This window comes from Anthonomus grandis, chromosome 15 (assembly GCF_022605725.1).
Source record: "Anthonomus grandis grandis chromosome 15, icAntGran1.3, whole genome shotgun sequence".
Lineage (NCBI taxonomy): Eukaryota > Metazoa > Arthropoda > Insecta > Coleoptera > Curculionidae > Anthonomus > Anthonomus grandis.
The window spans coordinates 14,396,052-14,408,198 of record NC_065560.1 but is presented as its reverse complement, the minus strand read 5'-3'; the positions used below and the strand labels follow the sequence as shown (position 1 = coordinate 14,408,198).

Genomic DNA, 12,147 nt, shown 5'->3' with positions numbered 1-12,147 from the left:
ACGTTTCTGTCCCAAGTCCCATAGCGTCACAAAAACCTGTGGAAACTGAGTTAAAAATTTCGTCACATTTAGTGTTACAACCTCTAGAGTTTGGTAGTAAAGTACAAGACTTTTTGATACATTTAAGCTGGAAAGGGGTGACTCTACTAGTTTAAAAGAAATTACTTTAGGAATTCCCTGTATTTATTTAATCACAAGATTACGCTCACCATTATCTTCTCTTATTAAAAGTTGTGATTTAACTTCTTTGTAATAACTTATTTGCTTAGGGGTTTTATCGTAACAGATAGACACGTTTTTGTAATCCTGAGATTCTTGGACCTTTTTGGAATTTTTTATTAGTTTATGTACGATATCTTCGCTTGAAAATGTCAGTCTGACAGGACGAGGTTTGTTGCTACCTGGAGTGGATTTACCCAGGCGATGGGATTGAAAATAATCCATCTGAAACTCCGGGACGATCGACTTAACTATTCCCTGGACATCCTTCATCTCTTGACTTATTCTTTGATCCTTACTGATAGTGGACGACGGCTCTTTTAGATTAAATATAATTAAATTGCGTTTTCGGTTGTTACGCTCATTAATCTCCGAAATAATTTCTTCAAAGTGGGTCGGAGTAGTACATTCTTTAGAACCTGTGTTTTCCAAGTTAAGCTCCCTTACTTTGTTTTCCAACTCAGCTATCTTGGAAATTAGTTTGGATGTTTCCTCTTGTATAATTGACTTTATATTGGAGATATTCTCCAATTTTATTTCGCAATGTGAGCATAAAACGTTTAAGGCTCGAACTTTTTTCCTCGTTATGCGGGTATTATCGGTAGATAGCCTAGCGCAGGCTGCATGCATGGATTCCTTGCAAGCACCGCATTGTATCGAAGATTCGCGCGCCGCAGTGGTTACCGCAGTTTCGGCAGACCATTGTGAAGGCTTAGGATTCACTCGGTACTGATCGATAATATCATTAAGATAGGTAGCGAGAAAAATTATGCACAGCGGCAATACTGCCTAGGACTCGATCGCACAGTACCTTGGCCATAGTATAGTTTACTTGGGTACAAAGATCAAAAAAATGGACATGCGAAATTAAAACAGCATACAAATTGAGTAGAATTAGAAGTATTACCTTTTAATTCCACAGCTGGACATCAGATTTAGAGGATAGTACTCTCAAAAGCACTTATATCTACCAAGAACATCATTAAATTGTCTTATTAATAAGGACTAATTTGCAAGCAAAACACTACGATTTGGCGCACCGTTGCCGGAAATATGCCAGGTATCAGTTTAACTCCAGATGAGAACATTTTAAAAACAAATTTAAAGTGCTATTTTTCACAAAAATTTGTTATAAAGTGTAATGAAACTCTAGAATCGGAGGCAGAAAATATAAAAATAAGAATATTTCCTGAGCTAGGTTCGTTTCCGTTCTAAATTCTTCTAGTTTTAGTACAAACCATAGTGATCATAATTTCATCTCAAGTCGGTAAAAGACAAAATAAAATCCAATGACCTAATTGCCACCAAGGCTGACAAAAACGCCTATCTGGTTCTTATAAATTGAGCAGCTTACATAGAGAGAGTTTTAAAGTTTTTAAATTCTAACCCCTGAGTTTCAACCTCAGACTTAAGATTTAACTAATTCTTTTTTTACTAAGTTGAAATGAACCGTTGGCCAGATTATCATTACATTTAAATTTTTTCACACCAACAAATACATACTACATATATCCTATGAATTCCAGAACACTTTACTAAATGCCTAAAATGCATAAAATCGAATATCCGATCTGCCCTGTGGTCTCTTTTACTGGTTCGCCCTGATAGGCATCTTGGCTCAACAACATTTTAAGAGAGATAACTCAGATATAAGACGTATTTAATTAAAAATTCAGTTGATTTTGCTAACGATTTAAGAAATTCTCCAATCCTGAGAAACAAGCTCTTCACTTCCATCGCTCCCTTTTCTTCAATAGTTTCTTCTAGTTTTTTAAAAATTCCACTTTTAAACACAGCATTTCAAAAAAGACTAGACGCAATAAAACATATTGCAGTAATGGCTTCCCAATTAATTCAATAAATATATTAGTTTGTAAATTGTACGATAAATATAATTTATCTTACAACCAATCAAAAATAAAATCAAATGTTTTTGAGATTTCCAAAAATTGAGGCGGAGGGTGGATTCAACTTTTTGATTTTAAGCTTTTCTCTTGGACCACTATTACCTGTCAAAAAATGGTAACATGATGTGTTTTTTGATAGTGTAAATACCAGATTTACTGTACTATAATTTAAGAAAAACAAAATTAAAAAAAATATATTTTCCACACTTACCACATAAAATAGGAAAATCTTCTTCTGAAGCATGCGTAACGGCAGCCACGAGAGCCTCCTTCCAATTTCCTATATCACAATTATTTATCACAGAGCCCCAATCCTCGGAAATCAAAGCGGAAATCAGATTGGACACATAACCTTTCGATTTTTCTAAGTACTGATGCTGAGTTTTTGCCAAAAGATCCGGGCCACCTAAAAATTAACTATAAATAAAAACACATTTTAATAAAGAAAATGATCGTAACCTGTAGTTGCAATAATGAGAGCATCAGCGTATCTGTCGGCTTTAAGACAGAGTTCTACGGCTGCCTCGATGTTGTTTAGTAGAAGAGCTTGGGTTATTAAACCATCTGTATCTGTAAAGAAATTTAATAAGTACGATAAGAGATTTTGGGGTTTTAAATGGTCGTACCATCGTTAGTTTTAATTTGGAAAGGGACCGTCGATTTATCGATTCCGTTTTGTTGAGAAATGTTGTCAAAAGGATCACCTGAATCATCATAATCTTCTATCTGAAAAAAATTTTCACAAAAGTCATTAGAACAATTATTATTTTACCAGTTTATTAAAACATTATAAGGTGTATTGTCAATTACATTAGCAACCTTATTAATCCATATTTTACCAGGGCATGAAAAAACAACAATTTTTCAATAGCAATATTTATTATGTATTAAAATAGGTTAGAAAAGAAGATTATGACACAAAAAAAACGTAATTTTACTTTTTATGGTAACGCTCAAGACAATCGGTATGGAGGGGCACATTGCATTTTTTACATAAAAATACCGTTCGACTACTACATATTTTGCATCTACATCTGGAGTGGAGCGATTTAGTGATAATATGACCGATATTATCATATCTTTGCTCAAGAACTGCCTTAGGGGTAGTAATAGATGTACGATGGAAGATTCAGTTTTTATCAGGCGAAGAGCAATGTACGATTTAAAGTCTAGTTGACTAATATTTTTGTCACTGACAATGTTATAAACCTTCCAAAAATTGACTAAAGTGCTATCTATAGTGTTAACGAACAAAAGCCACCACCACTTTTTTCCAGATATCCCTATTCTATAATTGGCTATCCCGTTATCGTGGAGATCTACTCCCCCCATGAATTTGTTGTACATCTTGATAACATTAGGTTGCTGAATAGGATTGTCTTTTTTTGCTTTACGGTCATACCTTTTAGCTCTGTATAATGGTTTGTCATTGTAATGGTTACTTATTACTGTGACCACTGAATTATCGTTCCGTCTAACTAATGAGACCCCACTGACAGTGTCATGTGCCGAAATGTAGTAGCCGCGTTTTTGTTTAGAAACACTTTTGGTCCCTTCTAAAGGACAGCGGAGGGTTCTGTTTTCCCTTATAGTTCCGCTCGCAAAATAACCTTTATCGGGAAAATATGAAAATAATTGAAACGAAGAAAAATAATTATCAAAAAATACCTGATGCTTCATTGGGTCATTCACTATAGACAATAAATCAACAACAACTTGCCCACCCATACCTAATACAGATTTTTGTTTATTTGGATTTGCTCCTGCGTATGGAATGAACTGATATAAATAACCGTGTGACGAACAAGTACACCATAATTTGAAACCAAATCTAACGGGTTTACCCCTAATAAACATTTTGCAGGAATGCCTGCCAAAGTAAGGAACCATTTGTTCGTCAATGGACAGACAGTGTGAAAATATACCAAACTGCAATATTTTCTGATTTATGAGATCAAAAAATGGCCTAAGTTATCTGACAATAGTATATTGTATACCTAGTAGGAAAAGCTTAACATTCCCGGGCGATCGTAAAAATTGCCGGATAATATTGCCTGGTAATACGGAGTCCGGGAATGTGGCTTTTCCTACGAGGTCTACATACTATTTTTCCGAAAATCGGGAATCATTAACATTACAGTAAATTATTACTAATCATGTTAAAAATTTTAAATCAACATTATTATTTTTCCCTTAAATAAAAGAAGCCATGAAACATTGTTTTGTAACTACGGAAACGAAGTACATAATTTTAAATTGTCAAACTTGACGAGTGAAAAGTTTATTTGTGGCGTCTTTCCAAAGTGTTGATTTTTTAACGTTTTAAAAAGCCAAAGTAACGTGTAAAATGATGAGTGATGATGACTGTTCCATTTCTGAAACCCTCTCAGAACTCACGGAGGCAGTGAATGCTGCATCATTGGAATTGTTACCAATAAAATCTAGAAATAAGTATAACTATGCATACAACCGCTTCATGGACTACCGTACGAATAAAAATGTAACTTCTTTCTCGGAAAATGTTGTAATGGCATACTTCTTGGAGCTTGGTTCCAAGATGAATTCTTCAACTTTATAGGCCAATTATTCAATGCTGAAGGCAACCCTTGCAATTAGACATGATGTGGATATATCTGAATATTCAAAACTTCGGGCATTCCTGAAACAACAAGCACATGCCTATAAGCCAAAAAATCCAAGATTTTAACTAAAGAAGAAATAAACAAATTTATTCAGGAAGCTCCAGATAAGGAATATTTAATGATTAAGGTAACTTACAAAACTTCAAATTATATTTGGATTCTTTACATGCTTATTTATTGTTGTAGGTAGCTGTAATATTTGGAATTTCCGGAGCTTGCAGAATGGACGAGCTGGTTAAAATGACTGTACAAGATATACAAGACCTACTATCTAAACTTTTAGTTACCATACCGGATTCAAAAACCAATACATCAAGATCATTTATAGTAATAGTTATTGTCATACAAATAAAATTATTTGTTTGAAAAATATTCAACAAAATAATGCTATTAGTTCCCAAGTTCTTCCAGTTTTCAATACTTGTACTAATTGTCAAATAACAGTAAATATAACAAATAATAAGTAATAATTTTAAAATATAATGTTAACCTTGTTTGTGCTGAAAGTTTTAAAAATAAAATTGTTTAGGAAAAAGCCTGTTCGCATTTATGTTCTAAAGTTTACTGTATGGAAATAACATTTCCTTACAGTACAGAAATGAATATTTCCTTACTGTTATTTTCGGTTGCCAGGCAACAATCAAGTTGGAGGAAATATTGACTTTTTCTTTCAAATATGTTGTCAAAAATGTTATTATTTCTTATCGATTTTCGGAAAATGGAGTTTTTTTTTATATTGTAAAATTTTTTTCGACTCATACATTTTTTCACAATGTCTATCCCCTTGTCTTCATCAGTTGACCAATACAGTTGTGTTTGTGGTAGTTTAAGATAACCCGTAAATATTAGCAGTCCTATAAACTTTAGTAATTCATATTTATCCAACTCAAAATCATGTCGATTATTGTCTTTTGCATATTTTTCCGAAAATGTTACAATAAGATTTAATACTTGGTCATCAAAGAACAAAAAGAAAATGTCTAAAGGTGACTTTCCGTGGAGTAAATCTACCAATTTCTCAAGCGCAGGGCCTTCATTGGAAATAGGCTGGGACATCATAGAAATTGAACCCTTTTTCCATTTTGGTTCCCTACTTTGAAATTGGCTGGTGTTAGACCTTTCGATTTTCCGTTTCTTTTCTGCCAAACTCTCATCATCAGACGAATCCCAGTCAAATTCATTGTCCTGTCTTATCTGTAATTCAAATGTGCCCGCTATGTCCACATCATATTGGCATTTTTTTTCGTTTACATACAGCAATTACATCGTCATCTATCTGGTTCTGGAGGAATATAAACAGCATCAATTTCAACTAAAATAATTTCCGTCTACATAACAGGCCTAACAAAAATACTTAGTAGATCTTACCAACATCTCCGGAATGTTCTGCTTCCAATTCATCTACTACTTCATATAAAGCACTCTCCAGCTCTTTTTGCGTAAGAAATTTAGGCATGTTTTTCGAAAATACACATACGCTTAGTACCGATTAAAATTCAATATTACTAAAAACTTTCTTACACACAAACACACACACACAAGCCTAAACCGCAATATCTCTAGCTGATACCGTTGGCAACTCAAGCGTTATTTCGACCAAAATACAGATAACGTATTTTCCCAGTGATGCGTTTTCGCAACATTTACAATTTGGAGTCAAGTATTTTGGAATTTGTAACATTTTTTTGTTGTCAATAAAAAAAGGTAAATACACACATGTGTTAGCAATACGATTCAGCTAAACAAATCTTGCCTGTATTTTGCTTACCAATAATAAATAATAATATTCGAAAGTATGTTTAGACATTAAAATTTTGCTTGAATTGGAATAAAAATTTAAAAATCAAAACACTGGTTTATTTATTGAGTGTTTAAAAACGATCTTTTTAATTCAACCTTAGTAAATTCTATAGTAACGTTAGATATTTCATTTTTTATTTTGTCTATATTATAAAAAAAAATTAATATGACTGTTGCGTTTTCGCATCATTGGTAAAAAATGAGTTAAAAGATGAAACTATTACAATACTTATAATATACACTAATAAACAATATGATTTTGATATATTATTTCTGACTGAAATCTGGCTAAATGAGACAGTAATTTTAAGGATTATAGAAAGTTTGAACTTACACTTTTACTTCCTGTATTAATGGAGGATTTAAATATACATTTTTAAAAGTGTCTACCAAATAAAAAAATTTTAGGGGTTTTACTCCCCTTGTCGTAGAGCCATAAATATTGGCGACAATATAAATGAGGATACATTATTTTCTGTTTTGACATAATTGTATGTTTAGGAGATTAAACGTCAACTTTTGTAATAGTGCCTACGCTCTCGAATTAATTATCAAAGAACCTATCTGAGTAGATGGATCCAATCTTTATTAATAGCTGACTTTGTAAAATATAGTGGTACGATACCCTCAAATTGAATCTTGACCATAACCTTATTTCTGCGGTTATTTAATTAAATTTAAAAAGCTACCACCCTGCTCCTTTAAAAATAGAACTTTAGAACATCTATTTTTAAATAACTTTAAAACCGATTTACAAGGGGTTTGCATGGCATAATTTTTTTTGAGGAAACAAGTCAAAATTTGGAATGATCTAATTGACATTTTTTAATAAACACACGGCTTTTTGTGAACGAAGCCTTAAATTAAAAAAATCGGAAATTTAAGGGATCAAAGGTGGCAAAAATTTTAAAAATCTAAAGTGAAATTAGACTATAATTAGTATAAACTCTTTAAGCTCTCAGAAATATCAACTACGAGACGAAAGTTCAAAACAAAACACAGCGGACCTGCATGTATTGTTTATAGTTATGTCTTATTTCGGCCATGCCTCCGTCCTGCCGAAGCCGATTCTCACCGGTTGTTTTATCAATGTTATAAGTATGTTTGCTTGGAAATGTCGTGGTCCGGTTTTGACGCTCGACCTCTTTCCACAGTTTCTCAATGGGGTTTAAATCCGGTGATTGTGCGTGCCAGCCATTGGAGGACTTGGATATTGTTCTCCTGTAACCACTCCAGAACAAGAAGAGATGTATGCTTGTGTTCGTTGTCTTGCTGAAAGACGAACCGCAAAGGCATCTTTAACTATGCGTAAGGTAACAACATTTTGGAGTATGTCCCTGTATATCAATCCATCCGTACCATATATGAAGTGCAATGAACCTCCTCCGCTCTAGAAAAAACAACCCTATAAAATCAATCCCCTTTCCTTGCTTTATTGTGTATTTTGGTATTAACTGGGCGCCTAACACGGTTCATTGTTCACGAATTTTGAATTTAACATTTTATATACAAGTTTTGTCGCTGAATAATATATTTTTTTCAATCTTAGACTGTCCAATTTAAGTGACGGTGTGCAATACTCATGCCTCGCACGTTGATTTCTTTTGTAAGTAGCGGTTTCTTAAGTGGACGTCTGCTGTAAAGGTTTGCTTCAAAACGTCTTTCGTAGATTTCCGATGCTTAACTTCGACTTCCTTCTGTTGTTCCACTGTTTCTTTCTAGGGTATTTATCTGGTAGTCATGGCTCTCTTTATGCCTTCTGTCCAAGTTTTTTTTCGGTCTCCCTCGTTGCCCGCAATTTGGTGGTACCCATTTTATGAGAATTTTAGGCAGTCTTGTTTCTTCCATCCTTTGGACTATATCAGTACTATATCAGTTGTTTTTGCTCTATGCCTGTCATTATCAAACCAACTATTACCATTCGTTGTCCTATGTCGTCATTTCGGTTTCTATCTCTTCTTGATATACCCAGAGATCTCCTGAAAATGTCCTTTTCAATTGCTTGGTTTTTTTTTTCGATTTTGTTCCGTTATTCTCTAGCCCGTAGGTGATGCACAGTAGCCTTGGCGTAAACCCTTATCTACCGGAAACTTCTCTGACAAGTTATAAATAAATAAATCTGGTCTTTATTAAGCCCACAGGTGTCGTACGTTCTTATAATTTAAATGCTGATTTCATTTCCGATCACCATGCAATAGTTTGTGACGTCCGGTTAAGGTTGAAAATGAATAAATAAAATATAGGTCTTACCGCAATTTTAGGTTTTTTGACAGGAATGATTTTCTTACTGATCTAGAAGAAATAAATTGGAATAACACTTACCATATTTATTGTCTGGATGAAAAAGTCGAGTATTTGTCCAGCAACGTTTGTTCATTCTCCTACCTCTTATTCTAAACCTTATACTCCATGGATTACCGAAAGCGTTAAACACTTTAGACAAGAAAAAAATAAAGCGTTATTGAGATTTAAAAAGTCTAAGAGTTTACCCGATTGGCTATTCTACAAGCAGCTACGAAATGCGGTGGTGGGGATGATTAGGCGGGAAGAACGCATATTTGGAACTTCATCAAAAAAGCAGCAATAGTAAAAAACTATGGAAAGCAATAAAAAACCTTAGTCTCAGAAATTCTTCTAACCGGTCTATACCTGTAAACCTTCAAAATAAATTATTATTTTACATCAGTTTATAGTCCTTCAAATAACTGCCCAAAGGCAGTCAAATATTTTCTTAATCATACATTTAGTTCTGATCTCCAGTTCTCATTTCGCTTAGCCACTGCAGCAGAAATTTCAAAAATAGTTCAATCTTATATATTCTCTATTATATATACATAGTTCATCTCAACGAATATGCTCCAACATTGTATTCATCATCTTGCTCCTCACTTGACTCATGTTATAAACTCATGTTTGGAAAGAGGTTGTTTTCCTGATGTTTGGAAGACTTCTCTTATAATGCCTTTAGCTAAAATCAGTAGTCCAAAGGACTCCTGCGACCTCAGACCTATATCCATTATTCCAGTAATTTCGAAAGTTTTGGAAAAGTTTATTCAGCCACAGATTTATGATTTCTTTATCACAAATAATATAATCCCGCAGGGCCAGTCTGGTTTCTGAAAGCGGCACAGCATCACATCTGCCTTGTTTTAATCAAGAAATCATTGAGGCTTTGGATAGAGGTGATATTACGGCGCTCACAGCCTGCTTTTAGCAAAGTTGACCTATTATGGATTCGATAATAATTCATTAAACTTCCTTAGGTCGTATCTTTCTGAAAGAAAGTAACTGGTGGTATTAGAAAATCAAGCTCAGTTAAACCGCTCTTATATAACGCTTATATACGTTCTGATCTGCATTATAATTATAATATTGTACAAGTTGGCATTGTAAAGGTTTTGGAAGTTCTCGTACTCTATGAAAACAAACAAATTCTTATAACAGGAATATACAAATCTCCACAAATAGAAAAAATACAAAACACACCTTCTAATAGGAGACATTAACATGAATTTATTTAACATAACAGATCAAAATATTGAGAACTACAAAAATATTTTAGCGCAATTTCAGTTTAAATCGTTCATAAACAAAATCACACAAATACATTACTAGAAAATTCCAAATCATTTGTTTTTCAAAATCATATTACTGATCACTACCCAGTAGTATTATTTGTTCCTTTTACACAACATTTTAATGAAATAAAACCAGTTCAAACTAAACGCTTCACAAATTATACTAACCTTAAGAATTATTTAATACTAGAAACATGGGATCAAGTTTATGCCACAAATGATGGAAGTGCAAGTATGAAAGTTCTTGTAGATAAACTGCAATTCTATTTAGAAAGAAATACCACGGTTGTAAAATTTAAACAAAACAAAAATCATTTTCGGAAAGAATGGATGAACTCTAATCTACAAAAAACTATTATGGAAAAAAATAAACTATACAATGACTTACTTCAACAACCGAATAATATAGATATTAAAAATAAATATAACGCATATAAAAATAAATTAAAAATCCAAATAAAGTCCAATCCAAGTTAGTAAGAAACAATATTTTCAAATGCAAATAAACCAAAATTATTCGTCAAAATCAAAACTTTGGGACTGCATAAATTAAATTTGTAATAAAACTAAATCAAAGACTGAAATACGCCAAATAAAAACAACAAATGGTAATAAATATACTGAGAAACAGACTATTTCAAATGAATTCAATAACTTCTATAGCGACCTAGGTGAGAATCTTGCTAAAAAGATTAAAAACTTGCCAAATTATAAGAACGACATTCAATATCTAGAAAATTCTATGGTTTTAAGGCACGTGTCAATCTTTGAAGTCAATAGAACTATAATGAACCTTGAGATAAAAAATCTCCTGGGTGGGACAATATAAGAAGTGAATGCCTAAAACAAATATCGACAGAAATTTCACCGATTTTGACGTGTATAGTAAATAAGTCGCTTGATACAGGGTGCTTTCCGGACTGTCTTAAAATCGAAACTATTAAACCCTTATATAAAAATGGCGATAAAACAGAAATATGAAATTACAGACCTGTCTCATTTATGTCAACATTTTTAAAAGTTTTTAAACGATTAATTAAAAAAAGAAAGACACATTTCTTAACTAAATTTAATGTATAATCAGACTTGCAATTTGGTTTCAGGGAGGGAAGATCTACGCAGGATGCAATTAAACTTTTAACACCACAAATATCTGATGCACTAGATAATAGTGAAGCTTGCTTATGCCTGTTCGTGGATCTTTCTAAGGCATTTGATACTGTCTGTCATGAAATACTCTTAAAAAAACTTCACAGCTGTGGACTCCGAGGCAAAGTTTTCGATTTGCTTAAAAAGCTACCTTACAAATAGAACGCATCGTGTTGACTTTAATGGAACCATACGCAGTGAAAGAGATGTTAGGTATGGAGTACCCCGGGGAACTGTGTTGGGTCCTTTACTTTTTACGGTTAACAACCCAAATTAAAAAATACTTTGTGGAATTAAAAAACTGATTTCAACACAATAAATTAACTTTAAATATACAAAAAACTAACTACACGTCTTTTGCAACTTACAGACGTTCCCTTCAAAGGCTTGGCAACATTAAGATTGAGGATTGTGAAATACCCGAAGCAACATCTTTTAAATATCTCGGTATTAAAATTGACAATTTGTTGAATGGGATCTTCTCTCAAAATGTATGTACCTTCGAGACTTTTTGACTACCGAACATCTAAAAATTGTATATATGTCTCTTGTACAAAGTCATTTAGTTTATGGTATTTTGGGATGGGGAAGCGTATCTGAAACACATATACAAAAATTAAAATCAATTCAAAAATGGTTTTTAAAAATCATTTTTGGCAGAGACAGAATATATCCCACTGATAACCTCTTTTCTGAAAATAAGATATTAGATTTGCGTCAACTCTATTGTTTAGAAATCCTTAAATATATAAATAAAAACAAGATAAGAGTTAAATATCAACCAAAATTCATCTACTAGACAAAACAATTTGGCATATCCAACCACGACTCGTAAAACTCATGGACAGAGGA

General features: G+C 33.0%; 1 protein-coding gene and 1 long non-coding RNA gene across 3 annotated transcripts in view; one reads left to right on the top strand and one right to left on the bottom strand.

Moving 5' to 3' along the window:
• LOC126745303 (protein transport protein Sec31A) overlaps nucleotides 1-12,147 on the bottom strand; it is a 141,919-nt gene that overhangs the window by 79,876 nt on the left and 49,896 nt on the right. For both annotated transcript variants that reach the window (XM_050453074.1, XM_050453075.1), the window contains exons 12-14: nucleotides 2,753-2,852; nucleotides 2,586-2,696; nucleotides 2,338-2,532 (exon numbers count right to left, since the gene is read on the bottom strand). In XM_050453074.1, coding sequence (XP_050309031.1) covers nucleotides 2,338-2,532; nucleotides 2,586-2,696; nucleotides 2,753-2,852 — 406 coding nt within the window. The remainder of the gene's footprint in view (nucleotides 1-2,337; nucleotides 2,533-2,585; nucleotides 2,697-2,752; nucleotides 2,853-12,147) is intronic.
• LOC126745304 (uncharacterized) lies at nucleotides 4,272-5,303 on the top strand. Its single transcript, XR_007663504.1, has 2 exons — nucleotides 4,272-4,895; nucleotides 4,955-5,303. It is a non-coding gene; the product is annotated as an uncharacterized LOC126745304 (long non-coding RNA).